This window comes from Perna viridis, chromosome 3, assembly GCF_037379345.1.
Source record: "Perna viridis isolate PV_CMFRI_1.1 ecotype Kerala chromosome 3, ASM3737934v1, whole genome shotgun sequence".
Lineage (NCBI taxonomy): Eukaryota > Metazoa > Mollusca > Bivalvia > Mytilida > Mytilidae > Perna > Perna viridis.
Genome location: NC_142447.1, coordinates 24315835 through 24343032, shown reverse-complemented (window position 1 = coordinate 24343032; position 27198 = coordinate 24315835). Strand labels below are relative to the sequence as shown.

Below are 27198 nucleotides of genomic sequence, written 5' to 3'. Positions count from 1 at the left end.
AAAGTTTTTATGTTTGTTTGAAGGGTAACTATATCCTGAAGCTTTACAATAACTGTGAGAAGGAAAAGGTACCGAGAATAATGAGAATTTAATGATATGAAACTTAATAATGTCCTCCTACTATCATCACAATGTAAAATTTTGAAGAAAAAAAAACATGATGATAATATTAATATATATTAATTGATAAAATGATGTTTCACTTGCTTCTTGATAAGTGCATTTTTTAAAATACACATTACATTCTTATTTCAATACAAAAATGTACTCTAGTTGAGTTGAGTTCAGCTCAAAGTATATTTGATAATTATTTGTTCCATCATTTTAGTTGGTCCAGATGGAGTATCTGTTGCTGAACCCTATCATTGTATGGAGGGAGTAGCAGCTATGTGTGTTACTTCATACTTCATGAGAATTGCATCATGGAGGTTTACTCCTGTGGGTGACAGAGAAGGTGCTTGCAGGTTTGTCCTGAATTGTCTTTTTTTTTCTAGGAGTAGCCTATTTTCAGATTGGTACATTTAGTAAAATATGTTGGATAGAACTGATTTTCTTCAGCTTTAAAGCATATTTCTGCTTTTTCAAATCAGGATCTTAAATTCTCAATTTATAGATATATTCTTCCAATGTTGCCAATTTCCACTTCTTATGTTAATTTCATTAAAATTATGTCTGACCTGGTTAATGTACATGTTTACGAAAAAAAGGCATAGAATTCATAATTGTACATGTACATGGAAAAGTTCAGAAATCACAAAAATAACCTGAATTCTACCAGTACTTGAATTCTTGTAGGAAATAGAAAACTAACTTACATGGAGATGTACTTCATAGGAAAAATTATTACATGAATTATTCTTTCCAGGGGGATTACTGAGGTGGAGAAGTGTGTAAAGAATGCCTTAACATCATGTTCTACTGACAAACAACAAATGTATCGTGAAGTATTGGAGACCATCTACTTCATGCATGACCGAGCATGTCCATCAATGCCATATCAACATCTTCTCATCTATCAAGATGATGTATGCTACCCAAACACTGCAGCCATGTGTGTTGAAGGATTTGGAAAATATTTGGCAGTATCTTCTGGTTACAACAAAGTAGAGGCTTGCAAGTAAGATTATTAGTGGTTTACACCAGCCAGTGTTTACTTGCATTCATTCTTTTTTGGCTTGAGTTATGTAAGAATTACCCAATGCAAAATGCTTAAAGATTTTGTTGAGCAAATTTTAAATTTAATGACGGAATCATTGACTACCAGATCAATTTCTTCTAGAATTAACTCCAGTTATATTTTCATTCAGAACTTGTGGAAAAAAACTTTGAATATGATATTTAAATTTCTTTCCAGATACTTTGGTCAGATGATGCAATGTGTTCACTTTAGCACTAAGAATTGTACACAAACACCAGGACTGCAGGACAATGACCAGTTTGTTGCCATGTTGAATGCTGCCTCAAGCATCATGGGTAATTCCTGCCCTATATTGTCTGCTGTGGCATGTGACCAGGCTAATTGGCGAGCTATTATAGGGTATGCAGGTTGTAATAACACAGCTGCTGACAAGTGTTTGATGGACTTTGGAATGGAATTGGAACACATTAAAGATAATGATACACTCATGTGCAGGTTAGTGTTGTGTCTTTACAGAATGTATTCACACCAGTCATGCTCATCATTAATTTGGGTTATCCTTGTTTCGATTTACTGTGTGGTCATTTCAAAGGTGCTGAAATTGTGCAGCATGAAAGAGAAAATAATGACAACTGGTTTGATTTGATTTGGATAAAAGAGTAATCAAGGGAACCAAGGTTATAGCGGTAATCAAAAGAATGTAACCCAGGGACAAAGACCAGACATGGAAAACAGACATACACAACAAAGAACATAAAGTAACTAAAATCATACATACAAAGTAACAAAAGTAAATGAGCAACTCGGACTCCACTAAAAACTGGGAGCATGGACCAGGTGCACCGGTAGGGTAAGCGTCCTCTGCTTTTCTAGAAACACCCGCCGAGTTGCTCATAAAAAGTCAAGTCTGGGGTAGACAAACGAGGGAAGGAAAACTATGACCCGTTGAATAAATCAGTTTTCATGGTGCTGATGGATACACCATAACGATCCACGAGTTCATGATAACGGCCATCTACAAATCTAAAATGCATCTACATGCAGGCTGTTGCTTCCAAGCTGGCATACTTAAAATTCTAACAAAAAGTGTCAAGCAAATACTTACTGTCTGTGTTATCACATTTGATCATATTTGTCATAAATTGTAAAAAAAATAATATGTCTATTTCCTACTAACATACCCTTTTTTGTACCTACTCAAGACATTTAATGGCCAAATTTACACTCTGAAAGTCTAGATTAATTCTCCATTACTTCTGTGTAAAATGTTTCTGAAAAGTAAAAACAAATCTCTACCTACCTACCCAATTTTTTTCTTGCTGGTTTCAGGAAACGAGACTTTTATTTTTTTGGGCCTAATTTATGGCATGGTACAAAACATTTTTATTACCAGTAAGAACAATATTTTTGCACTTATTGTTCAAAGCTGCCTTTGGAAGTTAACCATTTCTTTTTTTGTTTCAGTGCTTATAAGAAGGCTAATGACTGTGTAATGATACATACACTCCTTTGTGAAAATGATAGTCCCAAAATGGAAGTCCTTAACCATACTCTACATGTTGGAATGGCAACATATGGAGCTCGGTGTGTACAGAAATTTGGAGTGTCAGATAAAATGAAGTGTTGGATGAAGAAACCTTGCACATTATGGGTAGATCCATGTTTCCCTGAGGAACCTGAAGACACTTGCAGGTATGTTGTTGTATTAAAAAGCACTAAATTTGAATGAATCTGTCGTACATGGCCAGTTTTATACACGATTACTGTTTTGGTTATCTGTTTTTCAACTTTAATTTAATAGTATGTTATTCTGTTCAAGTAGAAATGCTTACCAATGTTTCTTCCTTTTTACAGTTTTGTCTTCTTTATGAGTTAAAACAGCTGATGAACTTCAGTATTATTTTTCTACTTTTGAGACAAGTATTTACCTATTTTTAAACAATCAGGGATTATACATGCTACATTTATGAAGTCATAATAAAACATTTTATGATGTCTTTTGTATGCAGAGGAATTTTGTCAAACATGGCATTCTGAATCGCTGTACTTAACACAAAATTGATTTTAAAAGTGAGAAAAAAAAACCAAAGAAAAATGCAAAAAATGCAAAACTAGAAAATCTCAGACACCATTGGGTAAGATTTCAATCTTCTCTCTAACTTGGCAGAGCCTTACTAGAGAACTTGAAATCCTACTTTTTGGTGTCTGAGATTTCTCTGTATGGTACTCTCAGAGGTGTTTGTTTTCTAATAATTCTTTCTATGTAATACATACCTCCTTTAAATGTACAACAACATGACGAGATTGACTTATTGACTGTATTATATTATCTTATGTTTCAGAAATGTGACTAAAATTGAAGAATGCTTGAAGAAACAGGAGGTAGGATGTAGTGAGACTTTTAAACTGCAGCGTGCTGAAGCCATTCGTAACTTACTGAGAACAAGAAATGCTTCCTGTGATGTTATGTCCTTGATGAGTACAACACCCAAATATTCTCCCAATATGATTGGAGAATGTTATTTGATGTTAATGAACCTGACTGGAGAATATTTTATGATGGAAAGTCCCACAAACATGGATATCTACAGTGGTGTGAAGACTTTCATGGAATGTGTGAAAGTGAAATCTGAAGCTTTGCCAGATCTCTGGAGAGGTATCTGGGAACAGACAATGATGCAAGTACAGGAAGTCACCAAAACTCCTGCTAAATTTTTAGGTAAACTTTTTTATGGTACATATACATCAGTGTTAAGGGAATAAGCTTTGCGACACATTTTTTAGTTCAGTTAAGTACGATATTTTATAGCTTAATCATGAATATTCATGCTCCTCTCATGATAATTGTCACTACATTTATGTCATAATTGTTTGTAGAAGTCATAACGATGAGGATAATGGAGGATGCCAAGAATAACAGGACAGATAATCCATTCCTGTCTATCATGAACGATGATGACATGGGCAGTAACTCTGATAGGATACAAATGAGAAATAATTCAAGAATGAATATGAATTATACAGGTACATATGCTCCATTGAAATAGGAAAGCCTGAAATACTATTAACAATCTGACTTTATAGAGGAAAGAAAGTGACAAAAATGAATCAACACAAATTTATTATTAGTAAAAATTTAATGTGTGACCACAAACTTTTACTGTGCTCAAAGATCCACAAAAGTACATTGATTTAAGGGTGTCTATCTTAGCAAATGTGTGAGTAAGCTATGTTACTGTATTTAACATTACCTGACATTTGGAAGTTTTTACACTTTATTTTAGGTATGGGAATAGGCTTTTAAATCTTGTCATGTGACCCTGTAAATTCATGAGAATGGGTCCCAAATTTCCATTCAGAAGTATAGACAGTGGTTGTTTTTTAAGTAAAGATCATTTGAATCCAAATCACTTATGTAAAAAAATGACAATAAAAAAATATGAGCTTTCCCTACACTTTAATAAAATTTATATTACATGTAACTCCACACTGAAAAAAGATGATCACTATGTATCATATTGTTATATCTGTAAGTAGCATACTAAATACAACTGGGTCTTCATTTTTGAATGCTATTAACAGTAGAATTTCCTGATCAAAAATAAATTGAGGATATAACTTACCAGCCCTATAAAAATGCTATTGTTGAGTTTGCTATCTGCTTTGATTTGATTATCCTTATTATTTTCAGAATCAGAAGATTGTAAAACAAAGGAAGCAGCCAAGTGTATGATGGATTATATTGCCATGACAACTTTCGTTGGTTATCTGCCCTTTGAAGATAGGCCAGGAAACTGTTGGTAAATAGAATTAATTAAAAAATCCAGTTGCAATTTGATATGAAACAGAGCTAATTGCTAAGTCAATTAAAAAAAAACCACAATTTTAGTCACTAAGTATTTGACTAGAGCAAGGAAAGTAGTCCAAAAAATAGAGTCTGCAATTGTTAGAAGGCACCATGAACTTGAAATAGATTTTTATAGAATATTGGAGGTTGATTATTTATGAACTTAAATGTCATTCATTATGCTCTTTTTCTGCAGGTGGAAGAAAAATATGCTTGTTCCTTGTATAAACAAACATACACAATCATGCTCTGCCAGAGTCCAGGGGAAATTCATTAAAATGTTCGTTGTTACTCGTCGTATTGAGAATGCCTTGGGTATGTGTGTTGACAAGAACAGTGACATGGAGACGTCAAGAATGGAAGACAACAAAGGTCCAATGTCCAAGATTATGTGTAAGCCTAAAGAAGCAGTTAAATGTATGAGCATGCTTAGTGGGGCTTTAATTGGATCTGTTGGAAAGCCGACTTATACATTGATATGCTCGTAAGTGTTAGGTGTAGATTTTCTCATTAAAGCATCACCCAGAATTATGGAGTCAAATTTGTGAACCTACATGCACTAACTATTGTGAAAGAACTTTTATTAGTGGATACCAATTTTCTTTGATTCAGGAAGCAACACAAGTTAGTAGATTTTTGAATTCGTGGTTTTTAGGTTAAGAGTATACACATCATTGGAAATCTCCTTTTTGCTGGTAACCAATTCTTGTGGCTTGGCCTATCTACCAAAATCAAGAAAATTGGTACCCCATGAACAATAGTACTTTCACAGTATTTGTAGTTCCTGTTATATACAATAGATTTAACTTACTACTTCTTTTTAACTTCTGTTTTTGCATTGATTTAAAAATAACAAAATGAGGTGCTATATTTGTATGGGAAGATAGATTTACCAACAATTCATTAAATATATAACAGTTTCACTCTATTGTGCTTCATTTTACAATGATAACTCAACTTTTTGTGATACAGATCCATCATGCCTGTATACCGATGTGTTGTTGAAAATACCTGGGACTGTGAACCTCAACATAAAGAAGCTGTAGAAAATGTTTGGCATGACCTTTATGCTGTTTCAATGGAAATGTGTAGGATGGGTGAATACAAGATGCCAGAACCTTTGAAATGTGATGCAATGAATCCAAAGGTGAAACACATGTGTGATATGCCACAGGCTTTATCCTGTATAACTTCTATGCAAGCTAAAGTGATGAAGGGAGAGGGTGATATCTGCAGGTATGTGTTTTACTTAACCAGTGAATTCTCATTGTCATTTTCATTTGTTCGAAATATACAAATGTTGGTTACAAATAAGTTTAGTGGCTTACCTACGGATATTCTAAATGGTATCTTATGATGCTGAATATTGGTCTGTTTTTATCATTAGGATTCCTAATCACTTTTGCCAGTGCCCTATAGTTGGCTCCTTTATTAGTTATTCTTGGTGTTGATCCATTTCCTGCTGGTTTCAAGTTGATAACTTGAGAACAGACATTTTTTAATCAAACTTTACACATTTGCTCAGTGCTTTAGAATACAGATCATGATCAATATTCAGCACAATCCAATTCTGTATTAGAACTAATGAAGGATGTGCAGTTGTTTATGACAGTTAAGTTAGATTTCTAGCACAGTCATGTTTTTAGTTTTTCAGTTTGCTGTTTTAACTTTGCAGTCACCACGCTTTCCATTTTAATGTGCATTGTTCACACAGCTCCACAACATGGAGAAGTAATATTTAATGTTCTATTAGAAACCCTTTTTAAATTTTTTTTTATTACACGTACTGTTTAAGTGAATATTTATCCTCATCTATCTATTTATGTAGTACTTCAACAACATTGATTATTATAAATTTCAGTGGTATCCCTGCCTTTAGGAGTTGTATGCACAAATCCCTGTCAGGATGTGAGAAAACACATGTTGAGGCTATTGAAGTTATGGTTGCTGGATTACACAAAAGGCTTTCTCAGAGATGCCCCCGTGTCCTTTGTGATCTCTGTGGGGCCCGTAACTGTATGGCTGTGATGCACATGAACAGAGACAACACAACCTGCTTGTAAGTTTGAAGGCTTAAATTTAAAATTTGTTTACTGTTACTTTCTTTGTTAATACATTGTTGCTTTTCAATATTTAGCTGCAATGCCACTTGGAAAATAATAGAAGAGTTTGTCTATCCTTTTGTTGAGCTTTTGTTATTAGGTTTCAGCCCTATAGTTTGTGGTCCACAGTACATATGTTTAATTGGCTGTGTTTTTAATTGAACTGAAAGTCTTTATTTATTGTGTTACCATGTTAGAATATAGTACTTTGCTTGGTTTTGTTTCATTTGATTTAGATATTATGTTTTTTTTTCTGTGATTTTGTTTTTACTATGCACTTGGCATCTGGATATAGAAAAAAAATAAGTATCCTGAATAATGTAGAGTTGAGTTGAGTTAGTAGAGATCATTAAAATTACATTGAGTAAAAATGAAGTTGTCCCTTCTTACAACAATAACATACAATTTTCACACACCCCCAAAAAAAACCAAACAAACAAAAAAAAAACAAACAAAAGACTAAAAACTAAAACAAGAAAAGCAAAGACAAAGCAAAAAATTTGTACATATAATTTCCCGTTAATGATAATCTTAAATGAAAAAAAAATGTAATTGATAATTTTATTTTTTTTTTTTACAAAATTGATAAATATTCTTTTTCAGTGATGTATGGAAGGTTAAGGAGTGTATTTCAAAACATGTCAGCTCATGTAGTGAGGAAGAAAAACATCATGTTACCATGGAAATGGCAGAGAAAATTAGAAATGTTTCTGATGTCTGCAAGGCAAAGAAAGCACTTGATATGTGTGCATTGGACTTTAAAGACACAGTGAAGAAACTCTTTGGTTTAGATATTATGTTGGATTGGGGAATGGAGGAGTGTAAGTTTTCAGGGTTTGATGGTTTTGAAATTTTTTCCACACATGCTTTCTGTCTTTTTAAAATGGGTTGCTTTGAAATTTTCTTTAAAAGTAATAAATATAAAAAGTATTTTATCAACTCAAATAATGAGTTTTAAATATTTGAGAAGAAAGTGGAAACAGGGGATGTGTCATGGAGATAACTACACCAAGAAAAGAAAAAGAAAACAACTACACTCAGTCTATGGGGCTTAGTGATTGATTGTTAATTTTTCTACTCCACAGTTGTCTTTTATATATAATTGTAAGTCAAGAATCGAAACATGAAGAATCTGAAGCATAAAATTAAGTTAAAATTAGCACTGAACCAGTTCAATAGCTTTTTAATAATTTTTACAGAAAAGTTTTTGGGTAATAGGTTTGTGAAACTTTTCCTATTTTCTTTTTTAAGTTGAAGATGACATGATGATGCCAAAAAATGACAGCATGAAAAACAACAGAACAATGACGCCACCTATGTCTAACAACACAAGGTCAAATGTTTCCATGGAAATGGTAATCAAACATCTACTGACCAAGAACAGCCAGTGCCCTGACCTTCTAAAGAGTGACATGAAAGAAGCATTATGTAAACGTGCAGCATTGTCATGGCGATGTGTTGAACAATTTGTACAGACTCTTCCAACTCAAGTCAGAGATGTTGCCATGGGAACCATGAAAATGGTTGGAATGGCTGTTGATAATGTTTGCAAGGGTAATTTTCTTTTGTAATTAAGCAAAAAAGAGGGAATCAATAGACCCTTTTGTGCTTACAGTGGGCTAGTCAATAAGCATATGTAGAGCATGCTCCATAAACACTTCTGTGAGAAAAATTATTTTGTTCTATCCAAGCCCTACTTCGCGTAAGTGTATATTGAGCATGCTCACCAACTTACCACGAAAGGGTCTATTGATATAGATTGCAAATTTTGAACAGGTATTTTAAAGTTAGCCCTCTGATGTAGTTTTGGCAATAGCCCTGTTTGTGCTATTGTATAATATAAAAATTAGCCTCAGATTGGCTTACCATATTTTTTTACTTACAAGTCAATGTAGAGTATAAATCGAATCATCAAATTTTAACTAATGACAGATTTTGAAAAACTCAGAAGATGGTCAATGAAATATGAATGACTGGTGAACAATTATTAATTACATTTATACTGTTTCTTCCTTTATAGAGAAGAGCTTAACTTGCTACAGTTGTAGAGGAGCCAGGAGTGATGAAGAATGTAATATGATGCCACAACAACAGTGTAGTAGAAGAACACATGTAAGTTAAACTAGACAGTGTAATGTATGTTAACAGATATACAGGCATCAAATTCACAAAAAGTCGTAAGTGTGAAATTGATTGTAAATTATGACGTCACAATGCTAGTTTAGATTGCGACTTACGATCAACTTTACTCTTAAGACTTTTTGTGAATTTGACGCCAGATATGTAATTTTCTAGACAAGTTTATATCAAGGTGTTATCACATAGTGTTGAAATGCTATTGTTCTTAGAGGGTACCATTTTTTGTGGTATCTGTGGTTTAGTGTAGTCAAATTAAATGTTCAGGGTAACAATGAAGGGAACATTTCTATTCGCTGTTTAGGTTCTTCTACAATGCATGAGTTTAAAATGTTATAAACAAATGAAATTTTTTACTAAAAATGAAAAATTGATATTCATGGAGAACCACACCAACAGCAAGTATTCAATCAAACACAAGAAAAAATGTCAAACATTCAATACTGGTACACAAGATAAGAAACACTAGAAAAAAAACTTGCAAGAAAAAGAAAATGGAACAGAACATTTATGCTTTGATTTTTTTTAAGACTGTTGTTATGAAATGCTTGTTCATTCAATTTAAGGACCACATTAGCTTTAGCTCTATGGCACATCTCATTAAAGAAGATGTTTGTAGCAGCAGGACATGACAAGTATATCAACATTATGAGCTCCTACCTTATTATGACACAAAGCTTCAAAAATATTGCATTCTTTTAAAAGAAAACACAAAAAGATAGAAAAAGAGTACTGTAATAATAAGTGACCAGTGAAGTATTTCTTCTTAATTTTTTTTTACATGAGATATATACTTGCTTACAGATGTGTTACACAGTGGTGGAGAATGGACGTATCAGCAAGGGCTGTGCTATTGACATCCCATACACACCCATGCATGAATGTGTCAGTAATGGTACTAAGTGTGTATACAAATGCCAGAAAGATGACTGTAACATGATGAAACATAAACCAATTCAGGGTTAGTTATTTGTACTTGGTGTTGTCAGGAAAAATGATGTATTTTCTATTATCCTTTGTCAAGTCTCCAAAATACATTGTTTTCCTTGTGAAAATGGTTTGAAGTCCTTTCCAACAAGAATATTTCATCTGTGGCTTTTAAATTAGAGAATATTATTTTTAACAATAATTCAATTCAGTAAACATTGAGAGCTGTTTAAAATTGTATTGAAGGTGTTGAAAGTTGTGCCAGTACATTTTAAATTGCTTCATCTATGCTAAATGAAGATATTCTGCAACTGATTATGAGTTAGAACAAGTTATTTAATGAGGGAAATCACTTGCTAATCTATCCCAGAAGAAATCAATTTTCTATTGAGGTTATATGATTTACAACTAGATGTAATACAAATAAAACATTAGAATAATTCCTGAATTCTAGATCCTGCAAGCTGTAACAGAAAGGCTGCCATGAAATGTGGTATTTACATGATGCACACTATGGTATCCAGTGAAATGCCAGACTGCAGGTACTTTTTTACTCCCTTTTTTTATATTATTTAATCGTTTTTTTGTAGTAAGGGAGTGCCAGTATAAAGCTTGCTTTTAATGAAATTATGTTCTTGGATTTTTTATCAAGTTTTTGTATATTTTAATCTAATTACCATGTTCAGTACTACAAGATCATTGTTAATATATATTAGGAAAACAATTAGTGATAAAATTGAATGATTTAAGTACTCTTTTGTTATAAAAACTAGTTTAATTGTTTTAAGTTTGTAGCAGTGTATCTTTAAATTTAAAAAGATGAATGTACATAAAGTATGTTATAATAGTGTGTTCTTTCAGTTTGGGGACAATCCTGGCATATCTTGTCTGTGTATATTAATTACTTTGTTTGGTTTTAGGGCTTTGATGTCTGGACTGATGTGTATGCATGACAACACAAAAGACTGTATTTCTCATGTTGACGGAGAAATATCCAAGATGGCTGCTAACTTGTTTCTGACTCCAATGATGATGAAATGTCAGGCTGAACCTCATTACTGCAGCTGTGGAAGATGTGCTTCTGTGGCTTTGGGAAGAGTTATTTATAACCCTGCTACCAATGTCAAGGACATCTGCAGGTATAGAGCTTGAAATCAGATTTGGTCATTGTCTGGTGTTTATATATGAACATATGAAAATTGAAATAAAGTTTCATAGGGTTCACACAAATATTTTGTTGAAATAATGTGGAATCCTGTCCATTTGGGACAATATTTTAGGCCTGAACACACATTTTTGTGTAACAGCCTTTGTAAATAAGGCATATTTAAGTCAATAATCATTTGTTATTTTGACAGAATGGCAGAACATACTCAGAAGAAGGTTCTTGAAGCCGTGATTGCTGATGAATGTACCATGGGTGATCTTAAAGACTTATCTGGCTCAGTGGAGTTTGCTAAAACATTGCTGGGTGATGCTTGTGACAGTGAAGTTGCTAAGATGTCTCCTGTCAAATATAATCAGAATTGTAATGAGGAGAAAGCAATGATGTGTTTCAAGTCTGTAAATATCAGCTGGATGGTTGATCATAGAGAAAAGTTAGGACAACAGATGGTGTGCAGGTAATAAAAGATTCTGATTTAATTTGAATATGTATTTGGCAGAAATGGAAATGCCCAATTTTTTGTTTTTTCCACTGTCTTAACTTTAATATTGCTTCACTTACTGATTGATTAGTCAAACAATATGAAATTGGTTGATCTAGGAAAAAACTGTTGGTTAATACATCGGAAAAAAAAGGGAAAAAAAAACTTGTTCTTTTCTCATGAAAAAAGTTTAAACTCATTAAAAATAACAAAAATTCTTAATATATTGCTATGTATTCATTATTAGAAAGCTTATGTTTAACACATTGTATTTTTTTACCATTCTTGTCCATGCTTTAGAACTGTATACAAGATGATGGGATGTGCCCGTGTTTCCATGGAGAAATGTGATGCTTCTGTTAAATCTATGGAGTTAAATATGACAGCCCACCGTGTGATTGACATGGTGAGAAATATGTGTAATATGTCAATCTTGCAAGACTTCATGAGCCCTGGAATGGATGCCGAGAGAGATGAAAGAATGTACAGAGCTATTGGAGGTAAATAATAAATACCTGATAAAGATAATTTGAAGCTGTACATTTTTGAGTTATTAATAGGCTGAACTTGTGGAGTGTCAAAGTGCAGTTTTTAAAGTTTCAATGAAGTTATCTTTATGATGAGACCTCATGTGAATCAAGATGATCATTGACTAAACTATTATACACACACATTTTTATAAACATTTTGTTAGAGTAAATTCAGTGATTTGATAATGCACACAAAAATGTGTGTCAGGAAGTGCAGAATGCAATACTTTTATTATAACCCACTCGGTGAGTGGTTGGTAAATTGGAATCACCATGTGTGTCCATGTCAATTCTTTTGCAATTTTCTCAGCTTCCAATGGATTGATGGATTTATTTCAAATTTGGTATGTGACTTTGTATAGATGGGGGATACATTTTTAGCATTTTATTGTGCTGTCAGATATCAACTTTTTGTATAGGTAAGGGTATGCACACAATAATGTGTGCAACTTCTTGACTTATTTTTCATGATTTATAATACTTTGAATGCATCATTTCCTAGATAAATTCTACTTAATCTATTGCTTAAAAAACTTTAGGGTCATTACTTGTATACCATGCTTACAGTTAGATCCCTGCAAATTTATATTTTTTTGACCCCAGTGATATTTTCATGACAAATCAGCAGTGCCTATCTATAAATAGTAGCTGATATCTTTCTCATTTTTTTTACAGATGAACAGGAGATAATGTTTGCCAAGATCAAGGTCATTCATGATGTAACAAGAACTGGTGTCCGAGGAGAATCGGCCGTGTGTAAACCTTCTATTGCCATGAATAACTGCCTTTCAGACCTTTTTATGACTCCTGGTACTGCAGCTAACTTCTGCGAGTAAGTTCATCAACAAATTCACTGTTGTTTATGTTCTAGAAAATTCTTAGAATATATCCTTAAAAACCTGTGTAGGCTGATCACTCGAGGAATTGTAATACAACGATTTCTTTTGATTCTGCAACTATCCTCTTCTTTATTTGGATATTCATATGTCGGATAGGGATCAGAATCATGTGCCATACTATAAATTGAATTTTAAATTATACCCTGGAGTTCCAATTTTCAGACACTGTATATGACTCTTATTTAATTTTGCATGCAAGACCAAAATAGTTTGAGTTTTGATTTTATTACGTGTCTGGAACTGTTCTACTCAACTCTCATCAAAGGACTATTAGTGGAAGAAAAGTATAATTCTTACCTGCCATTTTCAGTATATAGTTTTGGTATGGGCTTGAGTGAATTTTTGTTTTTCGTTAGATTAATATGGATATTGTCATTTTCCGTTAGAAGGGTATACATTTAATATTACACTCTCCCTCTTTAATCAGTTATGACATACATTTAAAGTAAGGAAAGTTTCAGAAATATTCTAAAACTCTTAATTGTCATAACCTACAGAACTTCCAAGAAAATATTATTGGTTAGAAAGAAAACTGACATGATATGTGTACATCTACAAAACTTTTTTACATTTTAGGTATAGTTGAGTAAAGGTTTTCAATTATCAAATGTAGCTTTGCCATTGGCTCTGATATAGGTTTCCCTTTTGTGTAGTCATCTCCTTCTAAACCATTCATTAGTCTTAAATATAGAGAATTGTATATTTATATTAGGTGTTGCTGAATATGGACTTTGCTGTTACTGTTGGAATTTACAACTTACAGCGAAATACATGATCAATTGCAGTGTTATTGAAGGATTATATGTTTATGGTTTTCCCAATTTTGTCTATTTTAGTATTGCCAAAAGAGCTTGGGATTGTCAGATGGTATTGGTCAGTCAGTGTACACCTCTTCAATTGGTACCTGTCATGCAGGCATTCTATAGTCTGGTAGCTAAAGACAGCAAGTTCTGTGGATATCCCTTGGAACCCTCACAGGAACAATTCAAAATGTTGAGTCATACCCCATACTACAACATGTCACGTTGTATTGGAGAATATCTTGAAATACAAGCACATGCCTGGGTTAATCCCTCACCAGAAAACCTTCAAAAAGACTGTATGTATGCTATAAAGATGGACAATTGTGTATATCACCAGACTAACCTCTCACCAATGGCAAAGATTGCCCAAGCTAAACTTGCTGAGCTGACTGGAAATATTAAAAGAGCTGCATGTTCTGTAATGAGATTAAGTAAGTGAATTGTTTTATATTATTGGAAGAATTGTTAAATTGAGATGTGGAAACTCAAAATCTCTTTTTCTTTTCATTATTCCAACATTGTCTCCAAGTTGTCCTACACCCATATTTCAGTCATATAGTTAGTTTATTGATTTAGTGTTTTGAATACGACTTCTTTTTTAATCATTGATTTTAAAGTCTTGGAAAAACGAAGCAGTAAAAAGATAAGAAGGTACTTATATATAAGTCTTAATTGCTTAATTGGCAATATGCCAAAAGATCAGCGAAGGACAGTGACAGATGGTAGACTTAGGTGAAGGCCCTATACCCCTCAAGGGAACAGGAATAGGTCATGTCAAGTCCTATTTCTACATCCAAAGTCTTGTATTTAGTTAAGTAGAGCAACATGTGTTTTGAATAAAAACCAAAATCCAGTAAGTAATATATTTAAGTAGTACTCAAGCTAAGAATCATGCAAAATGTGATACATGGTTGGAAAGCCTACATATTTTCATTTTTGATGTTTTGTTTAATATATTATAGTAAACAAAAATTAAAACTCAGCTTTTCATTTAACCTGTGTTCTTAGGAGATAATAATTATATAGAATGCTCTGTAGAATTCAAAATTAAAGGAGATAACTCCGTAAATGACACTCAAATACAATAGACACTGTTGGATTTTCAATGTGGATTATCTCCTAAGACCAGACAGATTTGAATGCTTAATGATGCATTTCATCATAAAGACCTATAAAGCAACCTGATAACAAAAATGAAAATGTGTAGCCTTTTTTGGGTGTATTGCATATTATAGAATTAGCATGATTCTTACAAAGACTACTACTAAACTACATATAATAGAGTAGGTCTTCCCTTGATTGAATAGCCATTACCTGATGAACATCCATGGGTAGTAATGTGGTTAATTCTATCAGACATAGATTCTAATACGTACAAAATAATGGAAAGTTAAATCTTCTTTTAATTTGTCAAGATAGGTACCTAAAGCAGTACATCAGAAAATGGGCTTTAAATCAAAAGAAGACCAACTATATTCCCTAAAGTTAACTGTTTAACTCACTGTAAAATGTATTGCAGACATGACAGGTGAGAAGTGTGGTGAGGAAGACATGCTATGTCAGATGATGAAGAAAATGAGTATGATGAATTCTACTGGTATGCCTCCAGCGTCTGACCCACCAACATGTAACAAGGATTTGGCTGGCTTCTGTATGACTAGTTACGTATCTAGGATTCTTGTTTCACCATTTGCACCCATTGATGATCATGAGTACACCTGCAGGTGTGTATTTTTAAGTGGTGTTTCTGTAAACATCATTTTACAGCCAAGAGAATGCAGCATTAAAAAATATGATTTAGACAAAGTTTACTATAGAGCTATGTTCTTTTCTAAAACCTTGGAGGTTGGCACAATTTAAAAAAATCAGAATTACTAGGTATGGTAGCTGTAAGAAGACATTACCACTAATATTTATATAAATGGCTGTAGACTTGAATAGTACCTAATTTTTACAATCTCTTCAAGAAAACTTTGTTCAAAGAAATCAACTAGTTCATTCTACCCTCTGCTTTGAAAGCTGGTGGTATATAGGGATTGTGGTAACTTTCCATCCACACCTTTTATGTTACAGTTTACACAGCCATTTGCTATTTTGGTAGAGCATTTACCAGTATATAGATATTCCATATTTAGGATTTGACTTCAGACTGAAAAACATCAACTTGATTGCTTTTGTTTATATTTTAACTGGTTTCTGGAGTGAGTAGTTGAAGGTATGCTCACAGTTTTTCTACTGTTAATTATTTCTTAGGGATTTCAATGGACTCAAGACCTGTTTAGAAGCTGCCACGCCTACCTGTTCTGAGCCTACAAAACAAATGTTCCAAATGGGATATGCTTGGATAGAATCCATGGTGAAACCAGTTTGTTCTATGAACTTTGACCTATCACAACCATCTTGTAAAATGGCTGGTCAATGTTTGGAGATATTCGGCAAGTACAGCAGACAACCAGGTTTGGAACAAGGAGAGTTCTGCAGGTAGTTATAACACAATAGTGTTCTGATTGGATGAAAAATGAAAAAAAAGAAATCAAATAAAAATCAGAACAAAAAAAAAAATAAAAAAATGAATTTTTAGGGTTCAGATTGAAAATTATTTGTATATCATTTGGGTAGTATCCCATATAGCCACAAACAAGTAAAAATCAATTTATTGTTTCTTCTAAATTAGTTCCTGACGAAATTTTTACACCAGAGGTTGATTTTTAGCTGAATTTGATACATATCCTCGAGGTCATATTTTTTCTCCTCCGATTTAGAAATATGTTTTCAAGAAAACACAATTTAATTAAAATCCCCCATTGGCTCTATTTTAAAATTTCTACCGGCATGATAGATGTGGCTAAATTATGTCCTGTGGCCCTGGAATGTGAAAGGAGGGAATAATTGGTAACAAACATTCTTTCTTATTTTTGAAGGAAGTACAACATTTTATTCTAGTGCAGTTGTCAGCGTATATTTGTTACATGTCACAGATATGCCTTTGGTAACTTTAATGTGGTAATATCCATAGTAAGCATTCCTTATGGAATGAATATTGTGATATAAGAATTTGTTTGGTTAAGAACAAATGTAATAAAATTCCATTAAATTGTTATATTTGGAAGATCTGTTGTGTAGGAACTTCTGTTCCAATGTACAACTACTTTGACCATTTATTTGTTGTAAATCATAGACATTCTCTTTGGGTTTTTGGGAGGCTCTGTAACAACAGGATATGTGGGAGTGAGAATCTCTTTTAATGTGTGAATTGATTAAGTGTAGTAAAGCCAGTTTTATTCTTGGAAATGTTTTCCTTTCAAAAAGTACATTTATGTAAGGTTATTGACACTTAACCAGCAACCTTTGTACTTGTATGCAGTCCAGTTCCTATGGAATAAATGAAAAATCTAAAAACCAAATATTTATTTACAGAAAATTAGATGGCACACTGGAATGTCTAGAGCAACATATGTTTAACTGTTCCGCATCAGAAATGACTTACTTCAGGAAGACCATGTATTTATTGGGTAATGCGACAAATGATTGGTGTCCAGAACAGTCTCAGTACATCTGTGCCCTGTCACAGTTAGAAGCTAGAGATGTTACCAAGGATTGTGATACCGTTGGTATTGGGGCCTGTATTGATAATTATTATGTCAAGACTTATGAAATGGTTAATGCTGACCCTAACTATTGCAGGTGAGTATCATTCTCTCAGCACCATCAATTTATAACACTTAGTAGTCTGGAAGAAAACTTCTCTAATTTTGAGAAATAAAATTCTATGCAATTGACATGCCCGAATTTTGTAAAAATTTGTTTATTTTTTCTTTTTTTGATCTTTTGCTACATAGTTTTATTAATACATAGAAAATGGAACAACACAAAAAATGCACCGTACTATTATCCTTATAAAAACAGTAAATACTAACAGAGGTCACCAAAATGTCATTAAGTGTAAATCCACCTTCAAGTAAACATCTGAAAGGCACTGACAACCAAAGTAATAAAATCCATAGTAACAGAATGACGACACTTTTTCAAGTCAAATAACGACATGAAGACATATTCATGACTGACATTGACATTTGGGCGAAATCATTCATTTATAACCAAGTATCATGCTACAAGGGCAGCATACAACTTGGAAATAGTGGGCAAATATCTGATATTGACTGAATTAGATTAAGGCAATGTAAAATCACATTAAAACATGTGTCATTCATCAATTTGTTGTTGAAAATTTTGAATTTGATCTTGAACTTGATATCACAAAGAAATAAATTGTGCATTAATAAACAATGCAGGGCCAAAAATTTACTAGAAGATTTTAGAAGAAAGAAAACAAGTATTTTGGTGAACAATATATGTACAACTATGTACAATATTTTAGAAACAGAAATACTGCAAGTATTTAACCTGCTACCTAAAATGGAAATATACAAAGAGTGTTTTTTAATCATTCTGAACTAAGTTCATGTGTCAACACTTTCTTTCTATTAATAGTGAGGTGATGACAGTGACAAAATGCTTTGTTGAAAAATCTAAAAACTGCCACCCACATGTAATGGAACAGCTATATCAGTTTATGTACCCTGGACTGAGGTCTAAGGATGTTAACTGTACCAATGTTCAAGCCTATGTTGCTACGGTGATGCCACCCTGTCAGATCAAGAAGTGTAACTTACCTCAGTTGGTATATGGTGTGAAAGAAATTGCTATGAACATAACCAGAATGAGAGAGGAAGGGAAGACATTGAATGAAGTTTGTGGGTAAGTGAAATAGCTTGGTTAACATATGACTTTGCATTTTTACTATTGTATTGGCCATTTTAAATGGCAGGTAGGGAAATTATTTCACAACACTTTATCTTTACAAATATTAATCACAGCCCCTTGATATTAGGTATCTAGCATTAGGTACAAGTCCCATATTGTGGGATTTGATTTGAGGCCTGTTGGACATCTATTTCCTGTTTAGCGAAATTCTGCAATTTCTGTCTAAATTGACCCATTTTATTGAAATGAAATCTTGCTGATGCTAAACTGATTGCGATTTACAGAAGATGCATTGCTTGTTATTTTGGGGGGATTGCATTACTTTAGAAAAAAAATTTAGACTTGACAATTTCTAAAGGTTCATAGTGCTGAATGAAGTTTTTTATGTATTAAGATGAGGAATTTAAGAAAGTAGTTATTGCCACAGGAGTTGGAGCATTATGTTTTAAAATATGAAGTATTTGTGTTGTTTATCTACATTTTAAATAGTCATGGCTTAGTTGTCAGACATTAGATAAGCATTTAACTAAAAACAAAAAAAATAGGAAAACAAATGAAATGATTATCTTAAGGAGGTAGACCTAGGGTAAGGGACACAACTCTTAAAAATCATTGGAACGTTTGTATTCAGCATTTTACATCAACCTTATGTAAGCATCTAATGAACTTGGATTCATTTTCTTCTACTTCAAATGGAAGCTTGAGAGGCTTTGGTGAAATTGAATATGATACAAACATATCACTGATTTCATGAGTTATGTACCTTACCCTAGGTCTACCCCCTTAACTTTCATAATTTATTTTGCCAGATATGTAGCTGGTGTAACTGCAGAGCATGCTAATATAATGGAGGGATGTAACAGTTTAGAACTATATCTTGTGAACTTTGTCCTCAACAAGGCCACAAATGACTACTTAATGTCATGTCCAGCTAATATCTATCAAGCCAGAAATCCAACTCCAACGGACGAGGTCAAAGCTGTCACCCAATGTTTCTCAGATCTCAGCACTAATATGGATGCTGCATTAACCTCACCAAAGTATGGTTTTGTTGATATTTGTGAAGTGACCTCTACCATGACACAGTGTATGGGCAATGCCTTTAGAAATGCAGGAATGGAACCAGCAATAGATTGGGTTGTTGGACAGATGAACGAAACTCACCAAGCCATGGTAGAATTTGTAAAGAAAGAATGTACTGCCAGTATGTTATACTTGTTGATAGATTATTTTTCTATGAACTTTGGTTTTATGGTTAAAAATCAGTATACTTCTCTTGTGATGAAAGATTAAGTCTTTGTAAAGACGCTAATTCAGTGTGCATTATTTGAACATGTGAAAGCACCATAAGTTTCATGTACTTGTTTATCTTATTACATACTCCTTCTAGAGAATAATCATTTATGGATATAACCTACCTTCAGACATGATTTTTTCCAATTTAAATTGGAAATTGGATTTTTCAAGTATGGATTTTTTTCATTATGTTTAATTTTTTACTGTATATTTACTTCTGATTTTGTCAATTTCTGATTTTTTGTTGGCATAGTAAAATCATGTATGCACATATTTAACAATATAAACATAAAATAAATTTTGTTTTCAGTTAAATACATTAGAATTGTCTCTCTTTTACCACAAAAATAACTATTTTGATGAAGTTTTTATGTTATGTTATGTAAGGTCAGTAAACTGTTATTCTCCATTGAGTAGAAGAAAAAGTTTATGTAATCTTTGCATGTCTTTTATTTTCAGACACTTCAATATTGGCACAAATAACACAAGCAAAACCAGGTGAGCTATTTCACAGATTTCAGACTTGAAAAGGATACTCTGTCATCTTCACAAAATTATTTTAATATATGCTACTTGCGGAGGGTTGTGATCACACCAAAGCACTTTCACCCGCCACATTTTTTGCGCCTGTCCCAATTCAGGAATTTCTGGCCTCTATATGTCTTGTTTCGTTTTCACCTTTAGCTTATTTTTATGTTACTTGAGTATATAGGGCTACTCTTTTTGCTGTACCTGTGCATAATGATGTTTTGGGCCAGCTGCAGCCTGCCCTGTAGTATGAGGAATGGGTGGTCTTGGACTGACATTTTTATCCCAGTGGGGTTGTTGTCTCTTTGACATATTCACCATACCTATTCTCATTTTACTGAAGAAAAAATATTGCCAATTTGTAATATTGTTTGCTTACTAGACAACACATGTTCAATCCAACACCTTAATTTTGCATAATCCAGTATTATATGTTATGTTCTAATCTTCAATATTTTGTAGATATACATTTACTAATAAATCTCTGAAATTGAGTTCTTGAAAACATTGTACATCTTGCTAATAATCCACTATCAATGGGGTACTGCAAAAAAATAAATGTCTAGACACTAATCTGCCATACTTATATTTGTTTTACTGCAAAAAATAAATGTCTAGACATTAAACTGCCATAATTATTATTTTCTATTAGTCAGGTGATATGGTTTAATAAATTTGTCCAAACTAATTATTCATTTGTTGATAATATTTCGTGAAAAGTAATAAAATTCAGTTATTTTTCTGCTCACTTTGTCTGTTCTATGAAATTTGACCATTGTGATGATTTACAACTTTAGTTTGGAAGCTTCTTTAGTAATCTACAATAACTTGTGATTACAGAACCAGCTGACTGTATGCAGGACACTGCTGTCAACTGTATTAAACTGATGACAGTTAAAGCTGTAGCTCCACGTATCCTCATGCAGAACGATAAAGATATGTGCAGGTAATACAATTTTTCTATTATCAATGACAAAGGGCAGTGTCTAATAGGATAAAATGCTACTATGGAAATACATGCATTGTTGTTAAAAAGAATACCAGTAAGTGTTGACAAAAAAATGGGTGAAATTCCATAATGCACAGCCTACTGTTTTCATCTACATGTATTACCAATATATTGATATCTGTTTACTATAAAAGTACCATCACATGATCACTATTATAGGCTTTCTGTAACTTTTTCTTATTTCATTATTTTTTTACTTTATGTTATTTCTATGGTATAAAAAGTAAGATTGAAAATTAATTGACGATGTGTTATTTTTTTTTTATCTTTGCAAATTACAAAAATTTTACTGGCTATATGAATGAAAACTTCAATAATAATAAAAAAAAAACAAAATAAACAAGAGAGACAGACACACTAACAAAAAACACTTCTTATTTTTTATTTATAGAATTTATTACAAGTTCAAAAAACCATGAAGATGTTTTACTTTCTTAATAGTTACTATGCAAAAAAGGAAGAAAAAAAATGATACTGTTATCTGGATCAACATTTTTCTCTCTTACAGTGATGTAATGAAGATCCACCAGTGTTTGGAAAAGTCTTCCATGACCTGCTCAGCTTCATTCAAGTCTCAGCTGAGAACAATGTTTGTTCTGAATATGGCGCTGATTGGTGACCGATGTAAACTCAACATGACGGACATGACTCCCAAGGATAAGGCTAGAGAGATGTACATGAAACTTGCCATGTTCATGACTTCAACTGTTGCTAAGGAACATAAGATGATGGGTTTGTTACATTTTGTCTATATTTAACACAGGAGAACATACTTCATTGAGCTTCACAAGACTTTACAATGAGTTTCATGGGAAACTCTGTAATTAAAGTTATTGTTCTATTAGTATCAAATTCATGATTTTTCATGTTTTGCATATGTATTTTTTTGTACATGTACAAAGGGGTAAATTCACTAACCAAAGTTTCAACTTACTTTTTGAAATTTACTGTTTGCCTATTTTAAAGGTAAAATACTATCTGAATACTAATATACAGAAAATACATGCTGTTGCGTGATAATTTTGTCATAAGGAGGGCACAAAACTCTACACAGTTTTTGAAGAATTTTCACAAAAATGTGACGATTATAGGTAGTTTTTTAATCCAAAAATATACAGCGCAAGCTATGAACAACAAATCTTTTGTCAGGAGTTGTAATGGTACAGAAGGCTATTTTTGTAGAAATATCAAAGAGTTCAATAAATGCTCTCTATATTTTCTACATAAAAATGTCTCATGAAATAAGCTATTAATAATATAGTTACGCTAGTTTTTCAAATTTTGTGTTATTTACCTCAACAAGTTTAGTGCAACACATGCATTAAAAGCAATGAAACTTTGTTTTCCACGAAAGGCACATATTCAATGAAATACTTTAGTTTTTGGGTCTGATTTTGGTATTTTCTGTACATACTCCTTTAAATTGTAAACAAATACTTTAGATCAATTTGGCAACAAATTTTAACTCCTGTGTTTTATAGTGTTTCAGACTTATATGTAGGTAACCACTGTTTGAATTTAATTTTTTTTTATTTTCCTTCTTTAGTAGTATATGTATATGTAAACATTTGTGTTTAAAAAAATACTTCAATGAGAGAAGATAAACAAACAAAACAAATAATCATTTGTATAAAATGTCATTGTTTTACATGTATTTGCAGCTGAGATGAAAGATAGCATGAGGGCAGACATGATGGGATCCAAAGGTTGCATGGATAAAAAAATGGATGAAGACAATATGTATGGAGACAGAGACATGGACGATATGGACAGAGATGATAGGGAAGGAGATATGGAGAAAGAGGATATGGAAGGAGACCAGGATATGGAAGAAGACCGAACAAGGGGAGATATGGAAGGAGATGACATGAGAAGTGGAGATATGATGATGGGACGTGACATGAAGTGTAATTTGTATCGTGCAAATCAATGTATGATGAAAGTTGTGTCCAGCTTTGAAATGTATGCTCCTAGAATCTGTAGGTAGGTCATTCATTGTAAATACTGAATTATTTACATGCTTTCAGTTGTTGAAATTTTGTACTATTGCTTGCTTTAAATTCCAGTTTTTATTTTGAGGTAAACTTGTACCAGAATCCCTAAAGATTCATATGTGATTATTAGAAGTGTATAAGAAGATTTTTATTCTTTTATTATGACTTAAGTCTAAATTCAAAGGTAGCTTCTTTATGAAATGTCCACATCATGTTTATTAAGTGTTAATTAATTCAAGAGTAAATTTCTGAAAAAAATATTGACTTTACTTTTTCAGGGAGGATAGCACTTATCTTATGGACTGTATACGGCCAAATCTGGCTTCCTGCGGTAACACAACACAGATGGTGGTATACCACAGTTTTTCTGAAATGGAGGGTTTGCTTCGTAAATCATGTGCTACATACATGTGGATGATGAAATATCTTGGTCAAGACAACAGAGACAGAGAAATGGAAGATTCACAGCGTGAAAAGAGAAATGCTTTTGATATGGCCCAGAGACGTGACCGTGAAGAAATGAAGAAAAAGATGATGGAAGAGGTCAATAATATTTTTGGACAGGTCAATAAAATGAATCAGGTTCTCAAATTTGTAAGATCAGCAGACAATCCTTTAGATCTTGCATCTGCTGATTCCATGGAAGTCATTGGAATGTTTAAGAAGATACATCATATGTCTACAGACATGAAGGATTGTATTGAAACTGATTCTCTTGAAGGTCAAGGATATTGTCATCCATCTGTTGCCCTGGAATGTACCGAGGCTGTCCAGAAGGAACTTATGTCACCATGGGCAACTAAAAGTAGAATCTGCCTGTAAGTTGCTAAAGATTCAATGAAATCAGATTTTGCAATGCACCAGATAAATTTGGGTAACTGAAAGTGTATAGCACTCAATTTTGATAATAATTTTCTGGTAGGTAGCAATTGCATGTGTTTTTTTGTCAATACTACTGCTTTCAAACTTAAGATGTTTTTAAATCACCAAAAAAAAATCAATTAAATGTTAATGGTTCTATTATGTGCTAATTGCCTGGTATACCATTTGAATGAAGGGTAGTAAAAAGGGATCTCAACTTTGGATGATTTCTGGCCATTTTTGTTATTCATATTGGTCTCCAAATATTGAAGTCTTAATGTAGTGTTCTTCTAGTGATGTAATTCTGTCTTTTCTAATGGCATGATCCGTTCACTTTGATTATTTTATCAATAATGTAGCCCGATTCTCTTGTTAACACCCTCATGGTAAATGCTACTATTGGTGAAATCAATTGCATTTTTATTTGCAGGAAATATGCTTTAGCTGTGAGATGTGGTATGCTTACATCACAGGGATGTGATTTCTTTACCAAACACCATCTGCATGCTCGCTTCCATGAAGTCATGGGATATGTTGGTGACATGTGTCCAACAGTTGTAAAGGATGAATGTGAAGTGGAGACAAAATGCAAGGTCAAGGAGGTTGAGTCATGCCTGATGCCCCTGCACAGTAAAATAATGGCTTCCTTACAGCTGCCTACCTCATCTACTGGAAACCTCTGCCAGTGAGTACAATCTGGTTTATGTCTGTTATGCCTGGCCTTTTCATATTGGACAATTAATTAATGTTTCCAAATCTAACTCTTACCTCAGTTACTTAAAAGCAGAGCATATGTTAATGTTGGTGTTCCATGGGCATTGGCTTTAGTCATGAAGATTGTCAATGGGCAATGCCTATGGTACTGTAGATCACCTATGGGCATGGGTAATGCCAATGGTACTGTAGATGGGTAGTGCCTATGGTTATGTAGATGGCCTATGGGCAATACTTATGGTTCTGTAAATGGGCAATGCCTATGGTTATGTAGATGGCCTATGGGCAATGCCTCAATGATACTTGAAGTGATAGGTTTAAATATCATAAATCAACTTTGTGAAATCTTTATAGTGAATAAGAGTAGTGTGACCAAAAAATATTAGTTGAATTGCTCCTGTTGTCATTATTGAATGCTTGAACATGGTATAATTATTCTTGCTAATGCTCCTCACATGTACTTATGTACTTTGTAAGTCTCATCTTGTATCTCTTAAGTTAGTTATCATACTGTTTCGTATCAAGTAATCTGTGCAATGATAGTTGCCTTTGAATATTTTTTCAGATACTTAATGATTGCTGGGGAATGTATAAGAAAGAAGGTGGAACATTGTCCAGAAAAGGTCTGGTACATGCTCCATAACTTCCTTCAGCCTGGCATGGGACCATTAGCCAGAATGTGTCAGAAACTACCTCCCCAAGCCATGTTTACCACTGTCCTGTGGAACTTAGGTTCCATTCTTACATTGGAAGCTAACATGCACAAATTGGGATCAATGCATACTATGCTGATGATGGCAAAGAAACACAACATGACAATGGACATGTCTGCCTGGATGAAACCAATCAACATGGTCAGTGTTCCTGATGAGTACTTGAAAACAATCACCAACCTCCATAAAATGATGGATATGTCTGAAAGAAAATGTTCTGTGGAGGAGCTGATGGGCAAAGCCAAAAACATGGCTATGGAGGAAAGAATGGATGAGATGAAGAACTCGAGTGATAAAATGACAGAAAGGAAGAACTCCACAGAAGAAATGGATAGGAAATCAGACATGGACGACCAGATGGAAAAAATGTCAGATATGAGAGTGACAGGTGATTCATTAATGATGGATTTGTTGCATATGGTTAAATATGTGATGATGAATGAGGGTCTGGTAGAAAGAGATGAACAGTTTGTTAAGGGGGTTAGAATTGCCATGCTGAACCTTGACAATGATCCAACCATGAAGGACTTGATGGATGTTTCTAACTATATCATGAAGGAAATGACTGAAAAGGTTGGAGAAGAAAGAATGAAGAAGATGGGTATTTCTGTCAATATGGTAATGAATGATGTCATGAAAATTATTGTTGGAATGGGAGACGGACATGAAATTGTGACTTCAGCCTATCACACACTTGCCTACGTGAAGATTGGCCAGATGATGGACCAGATCAATACATTCCTGATGAAGGATGAAGAAAAAGAATACTTCAACCGCTGGGACTACTTGAACCGTGGATTGGTAGAATCAATGAAGGATAGAATGAAAGGCGAACTAACTAAGGCAGCCATGGGATACTTCGACCTTCACATGAAGCCAAACAATACTGAGATGATAGAAGGGCTGATGCAGGTCATGGGTGTAAAGAAATTGACAACATGTTCTAGTATGGTGGAGGTGATGCATGGTGCCATGGCCTACCTCCCAATTCTACCACAGAGTAAAAGGGCACTGATGAATGCAACACTTCAAGCGCTGTCTCATGCTGTTTCTGCTGTCTGTATGGGTAAGTTATATCTTGTGTATCTAAGATGGATCATTGTATAGAAGTAATATGGGGAAAATGTGTAGAATCAGTTAAATTCTCATATTAATCAAGAGAGCACTGTTTGAGCCATCAGCATGGAGAAGGACTCATACTATGGAGCAATCTTATCAGTACCAGAGCCATCTGGATGCAAACACTCAATCTAATGTCATTGACCTGGTAATTGTAGTGTGAAACTTTTGT

The 27198-nt window shown here is 33.4% G+C and overlaps 1 protein-coding gene across 2 annotated transcripts in view; it reads left to right on the top strand.

Annotated features, from left to right (window-relative positions):
• The window catches only part of LOC148621544 (uncharacterized), a 97085-nt gene that overhangs the window by 31434 nt on the left and 38453 nt on the right, over nucleotides 1–27198 (top strand). For both annotated transcript variants that reach the window (XM_088576042.1, XM_088576043.1), the window contains exons 31-62: nucleotides 329–464; nucleotides 866–1117; nucleotides 1355–1633; nucleotides 2603–2830; nucleotides 3481–3857; nucleotides 4016–4162; nucleotides 4830–4938; nucleotides 5182–5469; nucleotides 5958–6221; nucleotides 6847–7044; nucleotides 7691–7908; nucleotides 8339–8641; nucleotides 9108–9199; nucleotides 10028–10184; nucleotides 10605–10692; nucleotides 11071–11289; nucleotides 11509–11772; nucleotides 12097–12296; nucleotides 13002–13158; nucleotides 14062–14459; nucleotides 15548–15752; nucleotides 16282–16509; nucleotides 17446–17712; nucleotides 18520–18786; nucleotides 19602–19996; nucleotides 20548–20586; nucleotides 21457–21562; nucleotides 22134–22357; nucleotides 23287–23608; nucleotides 23898–24437; nucleotides 24911–25165; nucleotides 25760–26973. In XM_088576042.1, coding sequence (XP_088432168.1) covers nucleotides 329–464; nucleotides 866–1117; nucleotides 1355–1633; nucleotides 2603–2830; nucleotides 3481–3857; nucleotides 4016–4162; nucleotides 4830–4938; nucleotides 5182–5469; nucleotides 5958–6221; nucleotides 6847–7044; nucleotides 7691–7908; nucleotides 8339–8641; nucleotides 9108–9199; nucleotides 10028–10184; nucleotides 10605–10692; nucleotides 11071–11289; nucleotides 11509–11772; nucleotides 12097–12296; nucleotides 13002–13158; nucleotides 14062–14459; nucleotides 15548–15752; nucleotides 16282–16509; nucleotides 17446–17712; nucleotides 18520–18786; nucleotides 19602–19996; nucleotides 20548–20586; nucleotides 21457–21562; nucleotides 22134–22357; nucleotides 23287–23608; nucleotides 23898–24437; nucleotides 24911–25165; nucleotides 25760–26973 — 8436 coding nt within the window. The remainder of the gene's footprint in view (nucleotides 1–328; nucleotides 465–865; nucleotides 1118–1354; nucleotides 1634–2602; nucleotides 2831–3480; nucleotides 3858–4015; nucleotides 4163–4829; nucleotides 4939–5181; nucleotides 5470–5957; nucleotides 6222–6846; nucleotides 7045–7690; nucleotides 7909–8338; nucleotides 8642–9107; nucleotides 9200–10027; nucleotides 10185–10604; nucleotides 10693–11070; nucleotides 11290–11508; nucleotides 11773–12096; nucleotides 12297–13001; nucleotides 13159–14061; nucleotides 14460–15547; nucleotides 15753–16281; nucleotides 16510–17445; nucleotides 17713–18519; nucleotides 18787–19601; nucleotides 19997–20547; nucleotides 20587–21456; nucleotides 21563–22133; nucleotides 22358–23286; nucleotides 23609–23897; nucleotides 24438–24910; nucleotides 25166–25759; nucleotides 26974–27198) is intronic.